This window comes from Ips typographus, linkage group LG3 (assembly GCF_016097725.1).
Source record: "Ips typographus isolate SLU linkage group LG3, UJ_Ityp_2.0, whole genome shotgun sequence".
Taxonomy (NCBI): domain Eukaryota; kingdom Metazoa; phylum Arthropoda; class Insecta; order Coleoptera; family Curculionidae; genus Ips; species Ips typographus.
The window spans coordinates 3,176,685-3,199,857 of NC_138424.1; the positions used below are offsets into that span (position 1 = coordinate 3,176,685).

General features: G+C 35.2%; 4 protein-coding genes across 22 annotated transcripts in view; all 4 read left to right on the forward strand.

The window, feature by feature from the left end:
- Nucleotides 1-8,416, forward strand: part of LOC145727048 (uncharacterized) — a 33,145-nt gene extending 24,729 nt beyond the window's left edge. For 8 of the 14 annotated variants that reach the window (XM_081976440.1, XM_081976439.1, XM_081976444.1 and 5 more), the window contains 13 exons: nt 29-123; nt 256-327; nt 676-835; nt 1,087-1,212; nt 1,267-1,414; nt 1,469-1,670; nt 1,726-1,838; nt 3,559-3,738; nt 3,936-4,098; nt 4,201-4,546; nt 4,598-4,679; nt 7,667-7,800; nt 7,856-8,416. In XM_081976440.1, coding sequence (XP_081832566.1) covers nt 29-123; nt 256-327; nt 676-835; nt 1,087-1,212; nt 1,267-1,414; nt 1,469-1,670; nt 1,726-1,838; nt 3,559-3,738; nt 3,936-4,098; nt 4,201-4,546; nt 4,598-4,679; nt 7,667-7,800; nt 7,856-8,009 — 1,975 coding nt within the window. In that variant the 3' untranslated portion in view covers nt 8,010-8,416. Of the gene's footprint in view, nt 1-28; nt 124-255; nt 328-675; nt 836-1,086; nt 1,213-1,266; nt 1,415-1,468; nt 1,671-1,725; nt 1,839-3,558; nt 3,757-3,935; nt 4,099-4,200; nt 4,547-4,597; nt 4,680-6,632; nt 7,556-7,666; nt 7,801-7,855 lie in introns of those variants that run through there. The other 6 variants (XM_081976442.1, XM_081976453.1, XM_081976443.1 and 3 more) reach the window with 5 other exon arrangements.
- Nucleotides 8,417-8,494: 78 nt separating this feature from the next.
- Nucleotides 8,495-14,777, forward strand: LOC145727065 (arrestin domain-containing protein 3-like). The gene is made up of 9 exons (XM_081976483.1): nt 8,495-9,063; nt 9,700-9,845; nt 9,895-10,075; nt 10,125-10,293; nt 10,344-10,513; nt 10,566-10,649; nt 10,705-10,943; nt 13,118-13,208; nt 13,271-14,777. The coding sequence occupies exons 2-9, from the start codon at nt 9,734-9,736 to the stop codon at nt 13,329-13,331; spliced, it is 1,107 nt and encodes a 368-aa protein (XP_081832609.1). The 5' UTR covers nt 8,495-9,063; nt 9,700-9,733; the 3' UTR covers nt 13,332-14,777.
- Nucleotides 14,778-15,581: 804 nt separating this feature from the next.
- Nucleotides 15,582-21,205, forward strand: LOC145727058 (TRAF-type zinc finger domain-containing protein 1-like). 6 transcript variants are annotated; one of them, XM_081976468.1, is made up of 9 exons: nt 15,582-15,724; nt 15,941-16,193; nt 16,254-16,455; nt 16,509-16,818; nt 16,869-17,042; nt 17,693-17,923; nt 17,981-18,109; nt 20,385-20,541; nt 20,597-21,205. In XM_081976468.1, exons 2-9 carry the CDS (start codon nt 16,156-16,158, stop codon nt 20,775-20,777), a joined length of 1,422 nt encoding a protein of 473 aa, XP_081832594.1. In that variant the 5' UTR covers nt 15,582-15,724; nt 15,941-16,155; the 3' UTR covers nt 20,778-21,205. The 6 variants fall into 6 exon arrangements, with proteins under 6 accessions (XP_081832594.1, XP_081832597.1, XP_081832596.1 ...); XM_081976471.1 differs by having other exon boundaries at nt 15,650-15,667; nt 16,111-16,193; XM_081976470.1 differs by having other exon boundaries at nt 15,658-15,724; nt 16,111-16,193.
- Nucleotides 21,206-21,622: 417 nt separating this feature from the next.
- Nucleotides 21,623-23,102, forward strand: LOC145727066 (GPN-loop GTPase 1). The gene is made up of 5 exons (XM_081976484.1): nt 21,623-22,107; nt 22,167-22,400; nt 22,458-22,617; nt 22,672-22,877; nt 22,931-23,102. Exons 1-5 carry the CDS (start codon nt 21,732-21,734, stop codon nt 23,056-23,058), a joined length of 1,104 nt encoding a protein of 367 aa, XP_081832610.1. The 5' UTR covers nt 21,623-21,731; the 3' UTR covers nt 23,059-23,102.
- The last annotated feature ends 71 nt before the right edge of the window (nt 23,103-23,173 follow it).

Sequence of the window (23,173 nt, forward strand, 5' to 3'; positions counted from 1 at the left end):
AAGTTTCATAAAATCTGCAAATTTACAGGGTGGACACGTACGAAAGCAACGACGGTACTCTGTATTGTAAGCCTCACTTTAAAGCCCTGTTTGCGCCGAAAGCTGTGGAGGAAGATGCCTCTCGTAAGTTGTTTTGATGATTGAGTAATGAAATGCACAAATTGGAGAAAAACATCTAATCTAGACTCAAATTACAAAATAAGACCTTACGTTGGATCATATTTTGTAAACGAATTGTTGATCATAATTTTACAGCAAAACCACGGAGGCCAGAGCTCATAATCCGCGAAAACCAGCCACTAGAATTGCCCCCCGATGTCGTGAGAGGTAGATAGTCAGTTGTGTGTCGTGTCGGCTAATATTTGATTTCGGACCACTTAACCTTCATTCTTAAGCCTCGCTTCGAACCGTTTTACCCCATTTAACGGGTTTTCTTAACAGCTTTACGTATTTAATAGATTCTACCGATTGCTCGAAAGTTACTGTGCTTCAGCCAGCAGTGTGAATCTGCACTGCTCGTTTTTCTATTGACGTGCCCTAACAGTTTTTGGTGTTTTAGTTAATTGTAGTGTGGTTTTTCCCTTAAATAAACAATTATCGACTAACCAATGACGGCTAATAATCTAACGTCAGAGTGTTGGGAAGATTATCAGTTTTGTTTTTCTATGGTTTTAGCCAGCGACAAGCCCGATTTAGGATTGGAGGAATTACAAAGTCTCAATGTCAAAGAGCGCTTCCAGGTGTTCGAACAGTATCAGTCTCAACAAACCGAGACCAATGAATTGGAAAAAGCTAACGTAAAACGTTCACCAAGTATTTTGTCCAAGTTGGCCAAGTAAGTAGAAAATGACAGATTATTTTACAGTAGTTCTTCTAGGGGAACCACCATCACTGTTTTAGAAAAAGTTAAATAAGTGATAGATTTAGCATTTTTATTTCCACACACTCCTTTTCAAAGTTGCTTAGTTAAAATCTGTGGCGTACTTGAAAAGAGTAAAGATGTAGAAAAACTTGTGCTTCTTGTGACAGAAATTAATAAGTAAACCGCAGATGACACTCTTGAAAATATTATTAAAATCATTGTAGATTCCAAAAACACGGTATGAACATTGGCGTATCGAACGAAGCTTTAGATGGCATCCCAATTGAAGAATCCGAATCCGAGGAAGAGGAGGAAGAAATTCCCGAAGGGGAAGATCCAGATTTGGTTAGGTACAGATTCACCCCTACACTTTAAATGCATAGGTGAACCTTAATATGCTTTAGGGCTAAACGGGTACAAAAAGAAAAACCATTCCACTTCACCGGAATGTCTGACGTTAAAAAGAGATGGGAACAAGGTGATCACGCCCGCGAAGAAAGGCGCGAAGAAACTAAACAGGAAATCCAAAACATTCGGACCAAACTGTTTATGGTACATCCAATCTGCTGCTTAAAGTTGACTTATATTAAATTGGCGTTTTTGCAGGGAAAGCAAGAGAAAATGAAGGAAGCGTACCAGCAAGCGGTGATGGAAAGCGAATCGAGCTCGAATCTAAAGAAAAATGTCTCTGAAAAAATTGAGATCTGTGATACTAAGTCGATTAAGGAAAGGTTCGAAAAGGGAGAGGTCGCCAACGAGCGATTAGATAGGGACAGTCGTAACGAAGAGGAAGAAGTCTACGAAAGCGGTAAGTTGAAAAAAGTGGTTCAGTAATTTTGTTTTCATTGTAAGTGGATTTACAGAAATGAGCAAAAAGTCCAGATCAATGTTCCTAGAGTTGGATGCAAGCGCGTCTAAACCTCCTCAAATATCTCCAGTTACTCCGCCCAAGTTAGAAGTAAAAAAAGCTAGAGAGGTAAAGTTAAAAATTTGATTTTTTTAAATGTAATTTGTTGTCTTTTCTTTTTTATGGAATATTTGCTAAATGCACATACCGGCAAAATTAGGGGAACGGTCAAAATTTACACTTAGTTTAAGATTAATTTTCTCTGAAACTCTTCGCTCGCTTGTATGTATTGAAGCTTGATTCTTCATGAATGTACAGGTGTGGTAAATCCATGCGCGGGACTAAGACAGAAAACGAAAAAAATATCAAGTAGGCCATATTTTCAGCGCGCTGTTGCCAAGCGCCAAGTATTTAAATTTAAAAAAATTAATTTTGCCGACGGTATTGAATACTTGGCGTTTGGCAACAGCGCGCTGAAAATATGGCCTACTTGATATTTTTTTCGTTTTCTGTCTTAGTCCCGCGCATGCAATAATGTACGTTTCTCCGTCCGTTACACGGTTTTCCTATGGTCGGTTTTGGATTTACCACACCTGTATATATCTGTCTTATTACCATTTTTAAATGGTTTGTCTTTATGACATATACAGAGACAAAGGAAGTAAGAAATTTTCGGTATTTTTTGAGACACCCTGCGGATTGAACAATTGATGTCACTTTATAACATCAAATTGTGATCCGTTCATTTCTGAACATTTTATTTTTTTATTCGCTCTGATATCTCAATTATTAGAAAAAATACAGGGTTTCCAAAGAATTAACACAAAATCGACTCATCTGTGAACAAAACATTGGCTCCACTGATCATTTTCCCAATTTTTGTGCTCCCTAGCAAAGCCTAGTCAGGCCACACGATGACGTCGCTGGAGTAATGGCGCTTTTTTGTTCTATAGACCTTCAAACCAACTTTCTTAAGCCTTGTGCTTGTTGTTCTTCTTCCACGTACTTCTTTCAGTTCGCTTCTTAGTTCTATCTCATCTTACACTATGAATCTGTCATCTCTAGCCGTGGTTGACCATTTTCTTCCTTGACCTCATCTCCTCACGTACTCTCCCATTTGTCTCCAACGTCTTACATTACGATATACCGTAGATTTTGATTTTCCTAACATGTCAGCAACATAGCTGTAACTTGTACCAATTTCAATCAACGCTGCTTTGGCTCATAAGTAGAAGCCATATCAGCCATGTTGGATTTTTAAGAATCAAAATGATGGATGTTCTTGACTCGTGGCAATAGATTACCTCCAAAACAGGTGTGGAAAAATGAGATCAATATTCACATTTTCTTCAAATGTATTTTCTTTAATAATTGAGATATCAGAGGGAATAAAAAAGAAAATGTTCAGAAAATAACGGGCTACAATTTGATGTTATAAACTGTTTTTAATTCTCAGTTCTTCTCTCCACAGGGTGTCTCAAAGAGCACAGAAAATTTCTTACTTTCTTTTCGTCCCTGTATATGACATAAAAACGAACCATTTAAAAATAGTAATAAGACAGATGTCTTCATGAAAAATCAAGCTACAAAAGATCATCAAAATGGAGCAAAGGATAGAAGAAGAAATTGATGTTAAACTAAGTCTAAATACTGATCGTTTCCCTAATTTTGCCGGTGTGTGTATATTAATAAAAATGTGCATAGAGGTGTGGAAATTTCAAAATTTACAACAACACACAACAGTTGTTACAAACATAACGTAAAAGTTGTAACATTACAAACAGTTGTTAAAATGTACTGTATACAAATAAATGAAATAAATTTTTCAACTGAGTGAAAATTATTCAAGGCCTATTTGGAAAGGACGTCGAGAGAAGACACCGTAAAATCCTCGGAACAAATCGAAGAAGTCGAAGTTCGCACTGCGGATATCCAGGAAAAATTTAAATTTTTTGAATTGTACAAAGAACCGGAACAAGAGAGGAGACAGTTCAGAATTACGCCACCCCGGGATCCATCGCAAGTGAAGGTTGTCCTAAGGCCTCGTGTGTGTGAAATTACAAAAAGTCCTCCCTATTAACAGTTACTCATCAAATTGTTGGATGTTGCGTATCTGGTTGATTTAATATATCCCACTAATAACTAGGTGTTTTCAGTTTGTAATAGACGTTCAATTTCATTGAAAGTCTTACTTACTTTAGTTAAAATGCTGAATCGTTTTTCCAGACTGAAACGCCCGACCGGGAGATCTATCGAGATCCTGACGTGGTACGGGCCGAAGAGTACACCGATGACTCGAACGTGGCCAAGGAGTCGCACACCGCCTCCAAAATGTTGAACAAGTTCAGGCAAATGGAAGAGAACATGACCAGGGAACCTGAAAATTTAGGTTAGTTTAACGTTTTTACAAGTGTGGAAAGTTTATAATTATTAATGCCAACTTTCTCGAGAAGAATACATTAGATTGTTTTTTAATTTGTATTATGAGTAGGTCCTAAACCACTGAAATGTTTCACTCCCCCTCCTGAGCCTGCGAGACAAGAGGCGCGCAGCGACGAAGAAGAATCGTCCGAATACGAAGAAGAAGAAGAGGAGGAGGAAGTTGACCAAAGCGGAAAGTTACCTGAAGATGTGATAGAGGTTTGTTTTCTCCCACTCTCGTGGTTTCTCCTAAATAAATTATGTCGGTTTCAGGCTCAAAAAGCGGCGAGGGCGAAACAATTGAGGGCCAAATTTGAAAAGTGGGAAGCCAGTGAAATCAAACGAGAACAACAAAATTCCGTAAATGTCGTGGAGGAGTTCGGCGAGGAACAGTCCCAAATCGAATCCACCAGAGTGTAAGAATTAAAATATTTAGCTACTGGATTGTCATAATGTTGGACTTTCAGGTTGAGGGCAAAATTCGAACAAATGAGGGATTCGAGTACTGAAGGACCCAAATCACCACGCGTCAAGCCAAATCGATTTGTGGTAAGTTTTTTAAGCATGTCAATTTTTTGGCTCTTGCGGTTTTATTCTGGTATTGACGTGCAGGTCCAGTTTTCAATGTCCAAGTTGGACATGTGTAAATTGGACTTTTCACAATATGTATACTAATTTGCAACCACTGTATAAGCCAGCTGTGAAGCTTTATATTATTTATTTCTTGGGTTTTATTTTCACCTTATTTTGTGTGTGTTTTATGTTTGTCTTTTGTCTTTTTATTTTTGCCTAGCTGCGGTTCAATCAAACACTTTTTTATTTTGCATGAAATGTGTCGTTGCTGCTCGTTATGTTGTGTAAACAAGCCAATATTTTGAAAAGCTTGGATTTGCCATTTTTTCAATTATTTTGGGTGTTAAAAAGAGCCAAAATAGGATTATAGTGTAAAAGTTAACATTTTGACTACCATCTTATTTTCTTGTTCTGAATTCAACTTTTACAGAAAATCATCTCTTTTGACTCTAAAAAATATAGTTATACAGGGTGGTCCAGTTTTAAGTGTCAATAATTCACCATTTGATAGCTAATCAAAAAATGAAAAAGGTTTCCTAAGGAAGATACAGTCCTCCAAATTTCAATTTAAAAAAGCGTTTTATAGTTTAAAACTGAACATCCAAGACTTGTGAAAGTCCAAATTTGTACTGAATAGTCTAAAAACTTTTTTGCTACTAGGAATGGTCTTATGATTCGCTTTCTCAGACTGGTTGAGTGTCTGAAACTGGCATTCAAGAACTAAAAAAAGTCCGGAAATCAAGACAAAGATTGTATTGTGCATGAAACTCATTTTTTACTACTAAAAATAATATAAAAGTTGACTTTTAATGCTAGAACTGACTTTACTAGGACTAAAGAGAGTCCAAAAGTATATTTTGAAGACTTAATTGGTGTACAACTCAATTTTCTGGACTGGACAACAAGTCTAGAAGTAAATTAAATTTTCGGAATATTTATTTCTAAAAATTAGTTCTCAAGACTATTATTGTAGCATTTGGTACCACAATTTTTTACTTTTATTACTGAAGAAACTTGACTTTTGGAAATAGTCTTAAACTCGATTTTTCAGTCTTAAAAAGCACTAAAAACTCTCTGTCTGAATTTCTTAGAGGTGCTACAATTTAGTGCACCTATGAGTGTATAAGTCAATTTAATAGTGAAGAAGCTTGAAATAACATTTTCAAGATTATGGTCAGTGGACAAACTGGCTTTTAGGCCTGATAAGTCAAAAACTTTGTAAAGATAGTCTTGAAACTCGATTTGAGGCCCTGAAAACAGCCTTAAAACACTAAAAACAGTCTAGTTTATTAAGAAATACCCGAATTTTTAGCACTGAGGTGTCTAGAAGTCGATTTAATAGTGACAAAGCTTGGAATGCTATTTTAAGTCTATGAAGAATGTAAAAATTGTTTTTTAAGTTTTCTATGTCAATAACTTGGTAAAGATAATCTTGAAACTCGATTTTCCAAGCTGAAAGCAGTTTTGAAGCACTAAAAATAGTCCAGAATTCGAAGAAAATGAAAAGCAAAGTAAAAAGCACGAAAAGTTCGTTTTCAAGACAATTTTCATGAATCTAATGTTAATGTCCTGCATCTAAGACTATTTTCAAGACCAAAATATTGAAATTTGTCTTCAAATTATGAAAACTTACTTCAAAAGCAAATTTTAAGGTTTAAATGTATGAATTTGTAGTAACAAATTCTTGAAAAAGTAGTTTTTATGTCTACAAGTCAATTTTTAGTATTAAAGTCTATCGATTTGCATGAAAACTGGTTACAAACACAATATTTAGGCTTCTGAAATTTTTATCTTTTCTAATTCAATTTTCAAATAATGAATGTCAACTTATTTTTTAATTGGCTATGGATTGGTGAATTATTGACATTTAAAACTGGACCACCCTGTAGATAGTTAATTTTATATTAACTATCGCCGTTTTTTTTGCAGTAAAACATCGAAACACTGTAAAAGAAGTAATCAACGTCCTTCCTCCTTTTTACCGTACGTTTAGATTGTAGCTGATAAACTCTCCTTTAAGAGAGACCTTTTCTAGTGTAATATACAACACCAAGACAGTTTGAGGTCTAGTATCAGAGCTGGAAAAGTGTGGTTTTCGAGATCTGAGTTTTTTACGACTTTTTCTATAAATTTAGATGTATTTAAAGGCTAAATCTGATGGCCGTTTTATCTACAATTTAAGCGTTTCTTAGTGTACAGTAAATCAAATGAAGCAATAGCAAATTTCTAATTTTTATCTTTTAACTTATAGTAGAGGTTCTTCTATAGTGTCAGTATAAGACTTATTATTGTTTTTTATGTCTAATTTAGCCCAAAATAGTTTAGTGGTCCGTTAATTTAGTTTATAGGAATTGAGGTTCTGTAGAGTTGAGTTAACCAGAGATTCTCAGATATCTAGGAAAAATTACATGCAATTCTTTCCAGTTTACCTTGGATTGAAGGATTATTCAACTTTATGAAACTGACCCTTACAGGGGGGTAGTTACGCGCACATTTACAAATTTGTCCTTCCCCCCCTAGTTTGTATAAAATTTTAAAATATTGACAGGCAGTTTTTATATCTGTGTTTTCTATAATGTTTTCTAGCTGAGCTGATAATTATTGTGTTTACGCGCTTATCTAAGAATTGTCAGCAAATATTTGTTCGTTTATGCTGTCTTTAAGGTTTGTTACTATATTTTAATGGTCGTAATAATTGTTTATTAAAGCATCAAGGAGTGAACACAGCCCGTACCACCGGAATCTCTTTTGCGTTAGATTTTTACAAATTTTTATCGATGTTTTAGCTGATAGTGTTATTGTGCCAATTTTTTAAAACGTTGAATGATTTTAATAAAACTTATTTAACAGCAGTGGAGTGTTGATTTCCACCCTCTTGAAAAATGGCAAAAAGACAAACGTACAACACACGCCTAGGTTATTAATCACACGTTGAGTGAAAAGTAATGTAAGGCTATTTTAAGGATATATCCACGACGTTAACGGAAAATTGTCAGAGTTGCAGTGAGAGGGTCTATCCACTGGAAAAATTGTCAATTCACGGCAATATTTATCATAAAAGTTGTTTCAAATGCATGGAATGCTCCTGTGTTTTAAGGTAAATGCAAAGAAAAGTTATTGTAAATGGTTACTAATAAGTTTTTTGTTCAAAGGATGGATTCGTATTCCTACAATCAAGGTTTGCTGTACTGCACCCCACACTTTAAGCGACTCTTTATCTCAAAAGGAAACTACGACTCGGCTTTTGGCTTAGACCAGCACAAGGAAAAGTGGCAAAATGGAGTAAACAACATGACGATGGCGTAACGGGCCAAAAAAAAAAATCAAAGTTGTGATAGTTAAGCCCCGAATATTGCCTTGATTTATTATTATCATGACCTTCTAGTAGATTGAGATTCTATTGCACTTTATAGGGCTCTAAAAAACACGAATAATTGTCGTACTTAAAGAGGTAAGGCTCTAAGAAGCCTTTGTTGTATATTTTTTTATTGACTAAGAGCTTCAGCTTTTTCTTTTTTAATGTAAAATATATTAAATCTTACTGCCGTTTTATAGCATTTTTTACTATTATTGTATTACAGTAATATACTCTTAAAGTTTTATGTATACAAATATTTTTCTAGAGTTTAAGTTTTGAATTATAACTACTACTATTTTTCCTGGGTTTTACCACAATGTATTTAAAAATTTGAAAATAAACAAACGTTTTGTCATTTTATTTGTTTTAATCTCTATAACTGAGTTTTGTTTTAAAATTTCCATTATGACTACTTTATAACACAAAAAAATCCATTTGCATTCGACATTTTTAGGACGAACCGCTGAATATTTGTATATACAAACTACGATTCTAATAAACCGTTTTAATTTGGGTTGCACTCGTTTACTTTACGGATTTGTTTATTATTGCAAAATGCGGTGGTCCATATTACTCATATCAATTACGCCCGGTAATGTACCGAACAAAAATTCATTCAGTAGATTTGCGGCAATGCAAAAGTAACTAACACAATCTCGCTTTTAACGTGTTTCTTCCGTACAAAGTTGAACACCGAAAGTTGATCCTTGGTCCGCGGTGTAACCAATCGAGAATAGGCATGCGTTTTTCCACAGATCAATACTTTCGCGAAAAACAGCTGACACAGAGATAACTTAATTTCCAACAGACTTAATTTGATTTCCGCGCAAAATTCGTACCGGAAAATTCGGTGCGGCCGACTAATTTAGATTTTTTTGTAACGTGGCAGTGACGTTTCGTTAACAAAAATTTGCCTCTTTGCGTCGTTTGCCCAAAATTGGTGGCCAAAAACGCGTGGGCGTAAAGGGAATAACATGGGCGAAGTGTTTACAAATGTTATAGGTGAGTGTTTTGTTGTCCAAAAGTTTAGCAAAGTTAGTGGGAGTGTGGGTGAGACAGGTGAGAGTTGGGAACTAAATTGCAGGTCACACCTTTTTCTTCTTACAAACTCATCAAAAAGTCCACTGAAAACAAAAGTGGGGGCGGTTACGTAATACATTATTCATACTGACCAATAGTAGGGGGTGGAAACGTCATTAAAACTAGGTCAGTGTGCTATAAACACTCAAAAATTAATTTGAAAGCTGCTAATGGGAGTTCCCCCAAGTTAGTAACAACAAAAGAATGCAAGCCAACTATGTAATTGAATTTCTTTCACTTTATTACCGACGGCTCAAGTTTATCGTTAAAACGGCACCAGACCGCAGATTCAGTTTATTTTTCTTGTCGATTAGTTACGTGTTTTATTTCTAAATAAAATTTGAATAAACAAAACTGATTGGAAATGTACGCAAATGAAAACTTTCAGTATATAAGCCACACGTTTCTGTAGATGGTTTAATTGACACGTGTTGTAAATAGCTATTTATCACTGGTGAGAGTGTTTACCAAAATATCAAATGACATTTAACAGAACAAATTAGAATTTAAAATCATCATCTTTTTTTGACCACACTGTACTGAAATTTGATCATGTAGGCCTAGCATGAAACACTGAAATCAATCTTCAACCATGGACTACATTCGTGAATTCGACATCCAACTTGAAAGAGAACATTTCTATGCTGGAGAAACAGTGTGCGGAAACGTCATCTTGGATACTGTCGAGAATTTCAAATTACGAAGTACGCTCCTGTTTTCCTAATGTACGAAAGTTAATTTTTGAAATTGTAGCTATCAGGGTGGTTTTAAGAGGAAAAGCACACGCCGAATGGAAAGTTATGCTATCAGGAGATCGGAGAACCGTAAAAGGTGACCAATACTTTTTGGATCAGCGGCAAACCATATGGGGCGAGAAGAACCTCAATTCTACCATACCGATATTGCCTAGAGGGGTTCATAAGTTTCCTTTCAAGTAAGTGTTTTCGTGCAATTTTTGATCCGTTTTTGAATGATTTTTGTAGGTTTAATCTGCCAGAATCAGCCCTACCATGCTCCTTTGAAAGTCGCGTGGGTCAAATACGGTACTTTTTTAAGGTCACCATCGATATACCTTATGCTAGTCCACCTCAGGGTATGAAGTATTTCACAGTTATTGGTCCTCATATTGACTGTATGGACGAACACTATTTGGTGAGTTTTATTAGTATTCTTTAAAAACTATTGATTAATTTAAATTTCAGAAACCTACAATCCTAGAAAATCGCCGATCTACATGTTGCTGGTGTTGCAAAAAGGGCACCGTCTCATTGAAATGCATCTTAGAACGATCGGCGTACGTATGCAAAGAAAGTATAAAATTAAAAGCCACCATTGACAATCAAGGGGAAGAAGAAGTAGGATTGAGAGTCAGGTAAAATGAAAACGACGTCATCATGGTTTTTTTTACACTAAACGGCTTGCAGACTAGAGCAAATATGCGAATTTTTCATCGATCGAGGCGTACTAGGAGTATCTAAAGACGTTAAAAATTTGGTGCTAGAATACAAGTAAGTAATAAAATGCGAGTCACACTCTAATAAATTATGTTACGCTGACTTTAAGGGGTAATCCTGTAAAAGCTCAAAAACGCATCAAGTGGGACAGCGGCAACGTGCTAGTTATTCCTACAGTGCCAACCACTTTACTGAATATCTGCCGTATAATACAAATTTATTATATTCTAACCGTAAGTCTGGATACAGAAAAGGAGGCTGACCTTGTATCAATTAGTATGCCGCTAACCGTTGGTACAGTACCATTCAGGATACCAAACAGTGACCGACATCCAATAATTAAATATGGTTTGTAAATTAAAGCCGGCACTACACAATGTTCTGTCACTAGAATGTTTAATGACAGTTAAACCAGCATAGTCATATTGTGTAGAACCGCCTTAACTCTAAAATAATAACCGAGGGGTAAACCGCTGGGGCATTATGGTGTACAAACTTTAGGAATTAATGGAGGTACATTGGTATTTTGAAAACTATTAATAGAATTGAAGAAAAGAAATCATTAAATAATTTTTTCTTTACCATTCAAATTTAAACATAAATAAAGTTTGGTAATTTCAATGAATTCCGTTGGAATAAAACTTACTTTTAAAAATTTTCACGTTCTCTAGCGACAAAACCGTACCCCTAACCCATCAACTTTTATACGTCAATAGAAAGCTTATTTCATTGGCTATCCATTGGCATATAAAAGTTTATTCAAAGAGTGGCAAATAAGCTAGTTATTGATGATTTAACGAAAGAATGCACCAACAAAGTCATGAAAAAATTAGTCAATTTTGACTCCCTCTAGCGGCCAAACCGTCTAACCTATCCTTTCAAATTGGGAAACTGTTAGAAAGCTAACTTCATTGGCTATCCATTGACGTATAAAACACTACTAAAAATTGTGCTAATAAAGGAGTTATTGAAGATTGAACAAAAGGATGCACGAAAAAAGTCATAAAAAAAATAGTCAACTTTGACGCTCTCTAGTGGCCAAACCATCTAACCTATCAATCCATGTTGGGAACTGTTTAGAAAGGTAATTCCATTGGCTCTCTATTGACGTGTAAAACTCTAGCAAAAATAGTGCAATTAAGCGGGTTTTTGAATATTAAACAAAAGGATACACCAAAAAAATTGGTCAAAATTGATGCCCTCTAGTGGGTAAACGGTACCACTAACCAACCGACTTTTGTACGTCAATATAAAGCTGATTTCATTGGCTGTCCATCGACATATAAAAGTGTTATTTACGGTTTACAGACAGGGTGCCCCAGAAACATTTTTTGACTGGTTAGGGCTAATTTGACCCTGACAGTTTAAGAAAACACGGTTACATGAGCTACTAGGTCTACTACGATGTAATGCATAGAAATTTCTTGAAAAACCAATTTTGGAAATGACAATTTTCGTAAGGGTCAAATTTGCCTGAAACACCACCACTATTCCAATGGGTTTTGCGTTGTGTTGGCCACTTAGTGCAAGCGAAAATCGACTTTATTTCTACAGTTTTGCTACGGCTCTAAATTTGACACTCACTGTGATAGGTTTGTGCCAAATATCAGGGCCGTACCTGACTGATTTAAGAGCGCGCTGTTGCCAAACGCCAAGTTATTTTGTCGACGGTATTTGAGTGATAGTTGGCGTTTGGCAACAGCGCGCTGAAAATATGGCCTACTTGATATTTTTTTCGTTTTCTGTCTTAGTCCCGCGCATGCAATAATGTACGTTTCTCTGTCCGTTACGCGCGGTTTTCCTATGGTCGGGTTTGGATTTACCACACCTGTATAAAAGTCTATACAAAGTGTTGCAAATAAACCAGTTGTTTGACAGTTTTGACTAAATTTGACAGCTACTACTTTAATCTTCAATAACTCGATTATTTTGACAGTTACAGGGTGGTTCAATATATCAATTTAAAGAATACATTTTTAAATAAGTGACCTAACACAAACTTACCTTAATTTTGAACAGAGAATCAGACAAAGTTATAAGAATAAGGAGTGTTTTATTTGGAAAACGTCTTTTTTAGAACTGACCTCTTTTTTTGACCATCCACGCTCTTTTTTTGACCATCCTGTATAATATATTTTATCGTTTTTCTTCAACCATTCTTAAAACAAACCTTGTATAACACGACAAAACACAAAAACCAAGAAAAAACGTTCCCTCACATAGAACGGTAAATATCTCAGAAACGGATAGTTGATGTAGAATCCAAAAATGCAATAATATACAAGATGACCCATTTAAACTAAGCAGCAGTTGATATCTACTTCCGGTTAAATCGTTGCACGCATATTTTTTCTTTTTTTTTTATTAAAAAAGGTTTTTTTAGTTTCTCCAGTCGAGGTAATTCAAAAAATTAGTGGGTATTGTTAGGTTAGTTATTAGGAATTACTGGGCATTACAAGGAATTAGTGTAGCGGTTTACCCCTCGAAAATAACCCAAACTAAAAAAAAATTAATAATTTCAGAACATGCAGCATCTCACGTAGAGGGTGGCCAATATTTAGCTCCCGATTTTCTACTAGGTCAAGTTTATGACGGAAACGAGCACTATTTAAGGTTATTCTCATATTTTCCTCATGATTTAGTACAGTAACTCTATATTTGTTTTTTTGTTATAGGGAACCGATAGTACTCTACAAGCCGGTGTACGTTACCGTGGACAAAACCGAGGAAAAGTAACTCCCTGAAGGCAATAATTTACTAGTTAATTTCGTCAGTATTACACAGGGTATATTAAAAAGTCGGCTTTACGTTTTTTGTACACGCTTCCCTACAAAGTAATTCACCAAGACTGAATAAGGTACATAAAACTAATTTATATTTAGTCGTAATCCATGCTGTTTAACAGGTCTAGAATTTGTCAAAATATGAGCAGAAACCTACATTCCTTTTATATACTACTTACACCAAAATTATGTGCCAAAAATTGTAAAGAAATTAAAGCTTTATCTATAATCAATTTCTGAGTGAAATTTCAAGACCGTGACAGAATAATAATACTTTTACCTCTTTTTGCAAGATGTCCACTTTTTCTATCTCTATTGCACATATTGTTCTGACATTTTCCATCCCATCTGTACAATAGACCACCCTGCATCCAATGGCATTTCCTGTGAACTCTGCTCAGACCTGAAACATACGTCTTAAAATGAAGCAATTTGAAAAAAGTCAACTTTTTTTGTCTTTTTCTATTAAAAATTCTTAGTATAATTAATGTGTATTAAATGTTTTTCATTAAATTATAAATAATAAACAAAGTGCATAATAAAACATTCTGTGAAGTAAATAAGTACATAGAGACAATATTAAACGTTAATTTCGTTGTTGTTCTGTGATTGTTTCGCGTTTGTATATCAAGCCACCACTGATGCAATTATGTTCTAATTTTGAATGTGTATTTAATTAACTCAAATACCTGTATAAAAGAAAAGAACAACGACAACAGCGACACCACATAAAATAGAATATAACCTGTTACTTTCATGGCACAAATAATTTTAAAACCAGACACAAACAAGGAGCTGGCTTCTTGACAGTATATGCATAACCACTTTGTCTGGTTTTAGATTGTAATGTGTCCATGACATAATTTATTGCTCAAATGGCACATATTTTCAAAATACAGACATTTTTCTTTTGTTTTTTTTTCAAAATGTTTTTAAAACAGCCTCAATCAGAGATACCATATTTTTCAAGGTTTTTTATCTAGATGTAAGTATAAGTAGTGTTTGTTGTTAATTGATAATTGTATTTCTTTATTATACAGATTTACAAAAAAAATAATGTTTTTCTACTAAAATATGTATTTTTTAAACAAGCTCAACATAATTTTCTATTAAAAGAGTTAAATAAGATCCCACAGATCATTGTATAGAATGTTATAATATACAGAGTAGAAAATACATTCCATACAAAAAAAATGTATAAATTTCACTTTTAATTTTTAAACTACAGATAAAATAAATAATGACCATTATTTTTATTTAATTGTATGGTATAACATTTAATATAAAGAAAATAAAAATTATATGTATAGATTTAAGAAAACTGATAGTGTGAAGTATATTATTGTTGATGGTTGTCTATTATTATAATCTAGGTATAAATAAACATTTTTAAGTTATATTTAGTTAAGTTTTTTTTTTAACCCAAGAAAACCGGCATAACTCAAAAGAAATCAATTTTTTGCACTAATTGCTCTGTATAATGTCTGGTTTTTATGGTGGAAAAAATGACTTTAGGGCCAAAGGTTTTCAATCATTTTTAGGGTCTCAGAACAAGAGGGGGTAAAGTAAATATAAAGTTTTTTTGAGTTAGTTGGGTTTTCATGTGTAGGGGTCACATGCCAACTTAAGAGGAGTTAATTTGTACACAATAGGGGGGCTTTATTTTTTTATTTTAACACACCTTACCATGTTACTGTAGTTAGCGAAATACCATGAAACTAAACTATAATAAACACACAACAAACAATAAACATAAAATTTGAATACTAAAATTTAAAAATGTTTGAAATGATTTGAATTTAAATCATGACTGACAGGACTATGAAATGTCACAAAAAATGACATGGCCACATTAATGACATCTGACATTTGTTTAACCGCATTGTTGCCATATGCTCCACCGTTTTCTGGATATTTTATGAGTTATTTAACGGGCTAACAAGCTTGTGGGTTGCGAAGATAGTTGAGCTTAGCCGAGTTATATAGATTCCATTCTAATTGTACATTCACTTTCACTAAATTTAACGCCAAAGAACCTCAAATGTTTGTTAACCAAGGTACCACCCAGAAAAAAACCGGCAACATAGCCAATACTAGATCGATCAAATACGTCAATATTTCGGAATCTGGCTCTAGTCTTTTGTTTCTTTCAGTTTTCGTTAATTCCTTTTTTAAAGCTAGACAAAGAGAAACATATTCGGCCTCTTGATCATTTTCAAATTTAAGTAATTCCCCGGGTATTAGTAATTTTATCTTTAATTTGTTTTTGATTGTAAACATTATTGTGGGGTACGTGCATTATTAATATCAATATTTAAGTGTTTTGAGTAGTTATATCTTCTCCAGGTTTGTATTGCTTATACAAATATAAACACAAGCAAAATGTCAACAATGTAAAAAAAAAAACATCAAACACATTTTTAACAAATCTGTGGACTGTGGGGAATATTAAACCTCCCAAATCTCCTAGAAGGTGAAGTGGGAGCCCAGTTTAATATACCGCGGCACACGGGAATCACTGCCGGACTGAATACATTTCTAATAATAATTATCTAAATTTAGAGTCCATAGTCTACTCATATGCTCAATCCAGCTTTCTAAAAATACCGAAAATTCAAAAGCTTTTGTTCTTAATATCAGTCCACGTAATAAGTCCGCGATAAAAACATATCTCTGCACCAGTCACTAATATTATCCATTGATTGAGTGCAGTTACAACTTTACTTAAATAGTGTTGTGTTCTGTGTTGATAGACTTTCACTAAGTGTTGCTACAAAATGGATGCAAATGTGGAAAAAGAAATGTGCAATAACTGGTAAGTTGTGGCTACTGGTTTTCTTGGTTTTGTGTGCTTACGGTTGATTATGATTTGAAGCAAAAAAGAAATACCCCAGCAAAACTATGTGATGCACACAATGCATTGTGCAAGGAATATCACACTGTGCAAAGTGTGCAATGAACCCATTCCCAAAATTGAGTATGAAGACCACAGAGAGAAGTGTCGTAAGCCTGTGGTTGTTAAACCCAGTCCACCACCTACTTCAATTGAAAACAGTTCATACTTTAGACAAAGAAAGGTTAGGTCTGTTTAGATAACTATCAAATTATCATATTATGTGTTAAATTTTAGGCAATTGAAGATCAGAAAGCCACCAATCGTAGGGAAGCATACCTTAAAAAGCATGAGCACCTTTTAGACACTGGTTTCAAGTTAAATGAAACTGTTAGAACAAATGGTTATGGAAGTTCTTCAAGGTTCAGCCTGAATCCTGGACTGTCACATCACAATGAGAGTTCATCTAGCCAATCATCAGACTCGTCCACAACCAATGAGAATGTCAAACCTCCAGTGTCCAATCCTCCCACTAATAATGGAGCTATAAAGAAACCGCCACTAATTCCTCGCCTGGACGATACGCCAAGGCCTAAAGGACCTCAAGGTGGTTATCGACAGTTCTTTAAAGACTTAGTTAAGATGGTTTTTTCATAGGATTGTTACCATGCCAGTACTGTGACTTGGAACTGCCCAAGTTGGATTTAGAGGAACACGAAAATTACTGCGGCAGTCGTACTGATAAATGTTTAGAATGCGGCGAGTTAGTTATGTTCAAGAACAAACAGTCCCACTGGGACTCCAATCATGGCTTTGTCAAGTCCAGAGATGGTGAGTTAAAAGTGTACAAAACAAAGTTGACTGACATTATACGGGGGTAATACACTCTTTATCTAAAGTACTCCTTTTGTCATTCATTAAACTGGCTCTAATTGGCCAGGCCACTTTCCTTGATCAGTCACCTTTGGTTATTTTTAGAGGCCTGAGTGTGTCTAGTACACATGTTGTCTGGGTGTGTGTTGGAATTTTGTATGCTTTTTATGACGATTTTAAATATTTGCGGTCAAATAGTTGAAAAGGACATTTCGGTTTTATTGTATGTTGATCCAACAGTTTATTGTTTAAAATTGTGCCACGCGTTGCTGATATATTATGTTAGGAAGTGGAAAAACCTTGACTAAAATACTCATTGAGTTTAAGGTTTTTGGAGAATTTTACTTGACCTTTTTTAGTTATTTTTGACCTCAAACTTGATTGGCAATCTGTCACAGTAATAAACATGTTTGGTGGAAGATATACATGCGTTTAATAAATAAATAATAAATAAAAGTGTAATTGTCACAGTTTTGTAGTTCTGTCAATACACACTAGCAAATATTGAAAAAATCACGTTACTAACACAGAAAGAGGCTTGGCGGACATATGATACTAACAAGAGTTTTGAGATTACTTAAATGTAACAAACGAACAATTATCTTTAGACCGAAATCCGCAACCATCATGGGATTCAACCACTCAACGCTCAGAATCAATTCAACGTTCCGCTTCTGAAGTGGAAACCTCCACTTCTCGAAGACGTTTAGATAGATTCAGATTGAGCGGCATTGATTATGACCCAATGCCGTATTTGCCGGCGGCTTACCAGCCCGGCGGTGGTTTGCGAAAAAAGAAGGAAGGTGAAAGTTCCAAAGAGATTTCCAGAAGATTGGACTGTAAGTTGACTGGTTCCTCAAATTGAAAATTTTGTTATGTAATGATTTGTTGTCCAGGCAAAACTGAATACATTAGGAACCTTCTGCATGATTCAGCTAGTATAACTATTCCTCTAAGAACTAGCGCGACCGCCCCTAGGAATTATTTCAGTTCGGTTCACGATAAAGGGCCCAGTTTCTTGTCAAGTATGCCAGTTTCGTATTTGTTTTAGTGTGACCCGCTTCTGTGTGTGTGTGACACCAAATGCAGCGCTTTGACGTGTTGCCTAGATGTGTATGTGCATGAAGGCTGAGTGAAACGAAAAAAAAAATGAAAAACAACGTTTCCTTGCCAGCGTTCAATGTTATCAGTGTCTATTTTTACAAAGAAAAAAACGTATTTTCTACGCTAAACATTTGTGCATGTAACGAGTGAAATTTGTCCGATTCTAACGTTAACGCAGCTAGATTGGCACCTTTCCATGCTTGTAAAGGCGCCGAGTTTGTTACCTTCCGAATTAATAGCCACGTTTAATGGTTACAACGTGGGTTTTAATACTTTTGAACTTATATGGGCGGTTTGACGTTTCTAAATTTGAGAGTGATACTTATTTGTTATAAACCTCACAGTACAGGCTCGTTTGAAACATGATCTCAAAACTGTTTTCTTTAATTAAATAGAGGTTTTTATAACTTTTTTCCGCGCAGTTATAAGTGCGTAAGCATTATCGAAATTTGTCATTTATTACGATTACAAATTAAATCAATAATATTCGTCTTTTAAGTCAAAGTTAAGTAGGCTAAAATGACAACTTTTAACAATGGGCTCATTTTTTTTATTCCATATTTGATTAGGACGCAAAAAAATATGAAATGCGTATTGTATTATTTTTCAAAATACTGTCTAACTTAACAAAAATTAAATAAAAAGCTTCAAATTTTATAGTAACAATTAAAACGCCCGCTAGATATGACGTAGACGGTTTTCAACCAATTAGGCGCGGGGAGCAACTTCTATCAACAGCTTTTTCTAGGCCCGCTTTTGTGTTGCCAGGTTGTAAGCTTTTACCGAATCAAATTAATCCTGACAAATTAGAAACGATAAAAGACGGTCTTTATTTCTATAACCATCTCGGTGTTTACAGTTTTTAAGTTTCTGACAATAACACTAAACAGACACACTACGTCCAATTACTTTTTGTCCAGTGAAATAAAAGAGTTGTCGTGGCAAACATGTTATTTGGCAACACTGCACTCTTGTGGACTTCACTCGTGACTCGACTTTGAGGTTAAAAATTAGCTGATCCACCGCCTACTATACTAGAAAGCCTAGAAGGTGTTTGTCAAAAATTCCAATATGGCGGAAATAGTGGTGACAGTTTGCGTTTGTTTGTATTGTGGAAATTGAGTTTTTTCAGGATTAGATGCATTTTTACGGTTTAAAATCAAAACTTGAGGTTAATCGCGTAAGTAATTTTTGTTGGCTGCCGTTCATAAGTTTTCCAAGCCACATTGTAACAGCAACTCAGGAAAAAGCCCAACCCTGTCAGTTTTTTACTTTACCAAAAACCGGATCTAACTCAACAGTGGTTGAACACTTTGAAGTGGGATGATTTTACTCCAACCACTTTACTCAATGGTAGGTACAAGTGGTTTCTAGTACAGTAAACTTATTAGGTACTTGTTACATGCACAGGTATGTGAGTTACATTTTAAAGCATCCTTCATTGTGAGGGCAACAAAAATAATTTTGAATGAATGTTCTTGGTAATAACATAAGAAGCATTTACCAGTTCTGCTTACCTAGTTTCAAAAAATTACAAATTTTCTTGTATTGAACAGTGTTTAAACTAGTTTGCTGTGTGTTGTACTTTCCAGAACAAATTTGTGTAGGCTGGACTTGATTGTGTATAAAAAGCTCTATCTATACATATCTGGATTAGGAATGAACCTTTCTTTGATTTTTCACTCACAACTTGCAATCAACTACACGAAATAATAAGAAAACAACATATTTTTTACTACATCTGAATAGGTTTGTGTATAAAACGAACGTCATTAGAAGTGATATTTTAGGCGGGCGGTGGCTGATCGGAAGATGCTAGTCGCATTCATTTCAGAGAGCGAGCATAGCGTTTTTGACGTCACGATGACGTAATTTGGCCAAACCATAGATTGACCAATTGTCAAACTACGTCATTGTGACGTCAAAAAAGCTCTGCTCGCTGCATGGAGCCTGAAAACGAATGCAGCCGCTGTCAACCATCAGACAGCCACAGCCAATAAAACTGCTGCAAGTCGTCTACGTCATATACACAAATTTATTTACGCATTTTCAAAGTCCTATAAATTACCAAAAAAAACCTCTTTTTTGTAAATGACATTTCAGACTAAGCTTCCTGATTTATATGCATTAAAACGCAGTTTTAGGTTATGTAGGACGAGCCCATTTCCTCAGTATTTAAAATAACTGAAACTGCAGGTCCATCACCTCAGTCAGCGCGTAGACGTCGCAATCCTCCCACCGAATTGACGATTCCTTGCGAGTTTTGCGACACTCCCATACCTCACGAGGACCTTATCCAACATGAAACTGGATGCCGGCCGGATTTAGCCAGATTCAATCCTCGTCGAAGCAGGTAAATTCCGAACCACTGTTCCATTGAGCTTAATACAACTAATAACTTATTGAAGGACTCAAATTCCGTTGGCGGACGAAGACGATTACACTCCGGTCTACGAAGCCCCACGTATGAGGACCCCACCAAGGGCTGATAGTCCCGATAGTGAAGAGTTACCGTGCGAGTTTTGCGCCAATATGGTGCCAGCTTCGCAGTTGTGGCGGCATCAGCTAACTTGCACCGCGGCAGCTTAAGCCTATTCTCCACTAAACACATAATAATATTTATTACTATATTAGTTATTTATTACCAGATCATTTTTTTTTCGCTGAGATTTTGTTGTCGTTTTCACCCTCAGGGTGATATAAGTACGCTCATTATTAATGAGATGTTTGGGTAATTTTTTTATTTTGTTATAATTTGCGCCATTTTTTATGCTCTAGTTTTAAGATACCTAGTTGTTAGGAAATGCGAACATTGCTCAGTTAGTAGTGGTGGTGTTCATTAAAAACATTTGGAGAGTTTTAGTATTGAAATTGAGCTATTTGCTAAAGCAAAACTTCAATTTTGAATGTACTCTCTGATCAGGTTCTTATCTAATTTTTATTTAAATGTTAAACAAAAATTCTTTACTGCTGTGTTTATTACCGAAAGTGCCTTCAATATAGATAGAATTATTAAACCGACTTTCTATTTTCTCCTTTTTGCAAAACACTTGGAATCATAATTGTGTATTTTTGCATAAATTACAAAAATCGGAAATGTCAAATTACGGACAAACAAATATGGCCGCAGGTTGTACTTTGTAGTACTGCAGAGTACAGTTTCCCTCTGTTTTCAACTGGTTTTTCCATCAATCCCACTTACGTTTGATATTCATAAACCCTTTATTACTAAGGTATTATGCAAAAAATAAAACAAAAAAAGTTAATAACGACATTTTGGTAAGTAATAAATCTGCTACCAGTTTTGAAATTAATTCAGGTCAGGTGATATACAGGTCTTTCTGTGTGGATTTTAGTCATATGATCACGTGATGACCGGTTACGTGTTACGTGCCTACTACTAACCTAAAAAAAAGTTGGGTTAAAAAATTACATTTGTGTTTTTTTTTTTGTTGTAAACATAACAAAAAATAAAATTACCCTATTTATTGCTTTAGTAACTGATTTATAATTGTTGACTAAATCCAAATCACTGTTTCGATAATGTCGACGTCCGATACACCAGAAACCCCAAAAACACCTGTGTGCCTTTTAGTATTGGGCATGGCTGGAAGTGGAAAAACTTCTTTAGCTACCCGGCTCGCCGACGGTCATGAAGGCAAGAAGCCCTACGTGGTAAATCTGGATCCCGCCTGCATAAATCTACCCTATTTTGCAAACATTGATATACGAGACACAGTCAACTACAAAGAGGTTATGAAGCAATACAAGCTGGGCCCAAATGGGGCTATTGTTACCAGTCTCAATTTGTTCTCCACTAAATTCCCGGAGGTGATCGATTTTATAGGTAAATCCGGGCAGGAGCACTGTGTTTTGGATACACCTGGACAGATTGAGGTGTTTGCTTGGAGTGTTTCAGGTAATATTAACTTTTTTCCTTGAAGTATTTTTACTAACTAAATACTGTGGCTTAACTAGGATCTATAATTACGGAAACTCTGGCTTCCACTTACCCAACTGTGATTCTATATGTGGTTGACTGTGTGCGCAGCACTTCACCAGTTACTTTTATGTCAAACATGTTATATGCTTGCTCTATTCTTTACAAAACCCGGCTGCCCTTCATAGTATGTATGAATAAAGTGGATATAGTGGATGCAGGTTATGCCAAGGACTGGATGACTGATTTTGAAAGTTTCCAAGAAGCCCTGGGTAACTAGCACCACTCCTGATATAATTAAGTACTAAAGTTTGTTTAAAAACTTTCAGAAGCTGATGACAGTTATGTTAGTAACTTAACCAGATCTATGGCTTTAGCTTTAGATGAATTTTATCAAAACTTAAAAGTATGTGGTGTAAGTGCAGCAACAGGTCAAGGCATGGATGAGCTATTTAAACTGGTTGATGAATGCCGTATTGAATATGAGACGTATGTTAGATACTAAACTTGATTAGCAGCTTATAAAGGGGGTTTATTTATCAGAGATTATCGGGTTGAGTGGCAGAGAATCAAAGAGGAGATAGAAAAAAAGAAACTAGAAGAAGCACAGTTGAATACAGAACTGGAAGAAGACAAAAACTCCCTAATTACCTCAGTTCCAATTGGCGTCGAGCTGGCTGACGTTTACCTAAGAAATCCAGCAGGAGAAAGCTCAGAAGACAGTGAAGGAGAAGAGGAACCTTACTCAAGTAAATTTCTTGCTAAAAAAAAAACTAACAAAGTAATAAATTTTATTATTTAGATGTGGTGGACATAGAGGAGGAAAATGCATTCAAAAAAGTTGTGCAACAACAAAAAGAACTGCAGTTGAAAAGAGCCAAGGAGGCTGAAGAGAAAAAGAAGCAAAATGCCCAAACTTCTGGGGGATGATCCAATAAAATGTAGAATGATACAATAAAGTTTTGAATATCTAATGTTTTTGGTTTATTGTTGTAAATAGCAAAAGTGGCTTATTTTCTGAAAAGTAGCACCAATTGGTCTTATT

Excerpts from the sequence above, each read along its gene's own strand:
- LOC145727066 (XM_081976484.1), top strand. The coding sequence starts at position 21,732 with ATGTCGACGTCCGATACACCAGAAACCCCAAAAACACCTGTGTGCCTT. Across the intron at positions 22,401-22,457 it reads AAGTTTCCAAGAAGCCCTGG|AAGCTGATGACAGTTATGTT; the intron begins GTAACTAGCACC and ends AAAAACTTTCAG. Across the intron at positions 22,618-22,671 it reads TGCCGTATTGAATATGAGAC|AGATTATCGGGTTGAGTGGC; the intron begins GTATGTTAGATA and ends TTTATTTATCAG.
- LOC145727065 (XM_081976483.1), top strand. The coding sequence starts at position 9,734 with ATGGACTACATTCGTGAATTCGACATCCAACTTGAAAGAGAACATTTC. Across the intron at positions 10,076-10,124 it reads GTTCATAAGTTTCCTTTCAA|GTTTAATCTGCCAGAATCAG; the intron begins GTAAGTGTTTTC and ends TGATTTTTGTAG. Across the intron at positions 10,294-10,343 it reads GTATGGACGAACACTATTTG|AAACCTACAATCCTAGAAAA; the intron begins GTGAGTTTTATT and ends TTTAAATTTCAG.
- LOC145727058 (XM_081976468.1), top strand. The coding sequence starts at position 16,156 with ATGGATGCAAATGTGGAAAAAGAAATGTGCAATAACTG. Across the intron at positions 16,456-16,508 it reads CATACTTTAGACAAAGAAAG|GCAATTGAAGATCAGAAAGC; the intron begins GTTAGGTCTGTT and ends GTTAAATTTTAG. Across the intron at positions 17,043-17,692 it reads CTTTGTCAAGTCCAGAGATG|ACCGAAATCCGCAACCATCA; the intron begins GTGAGTTAAAAG and ends AATTATCTTTAG.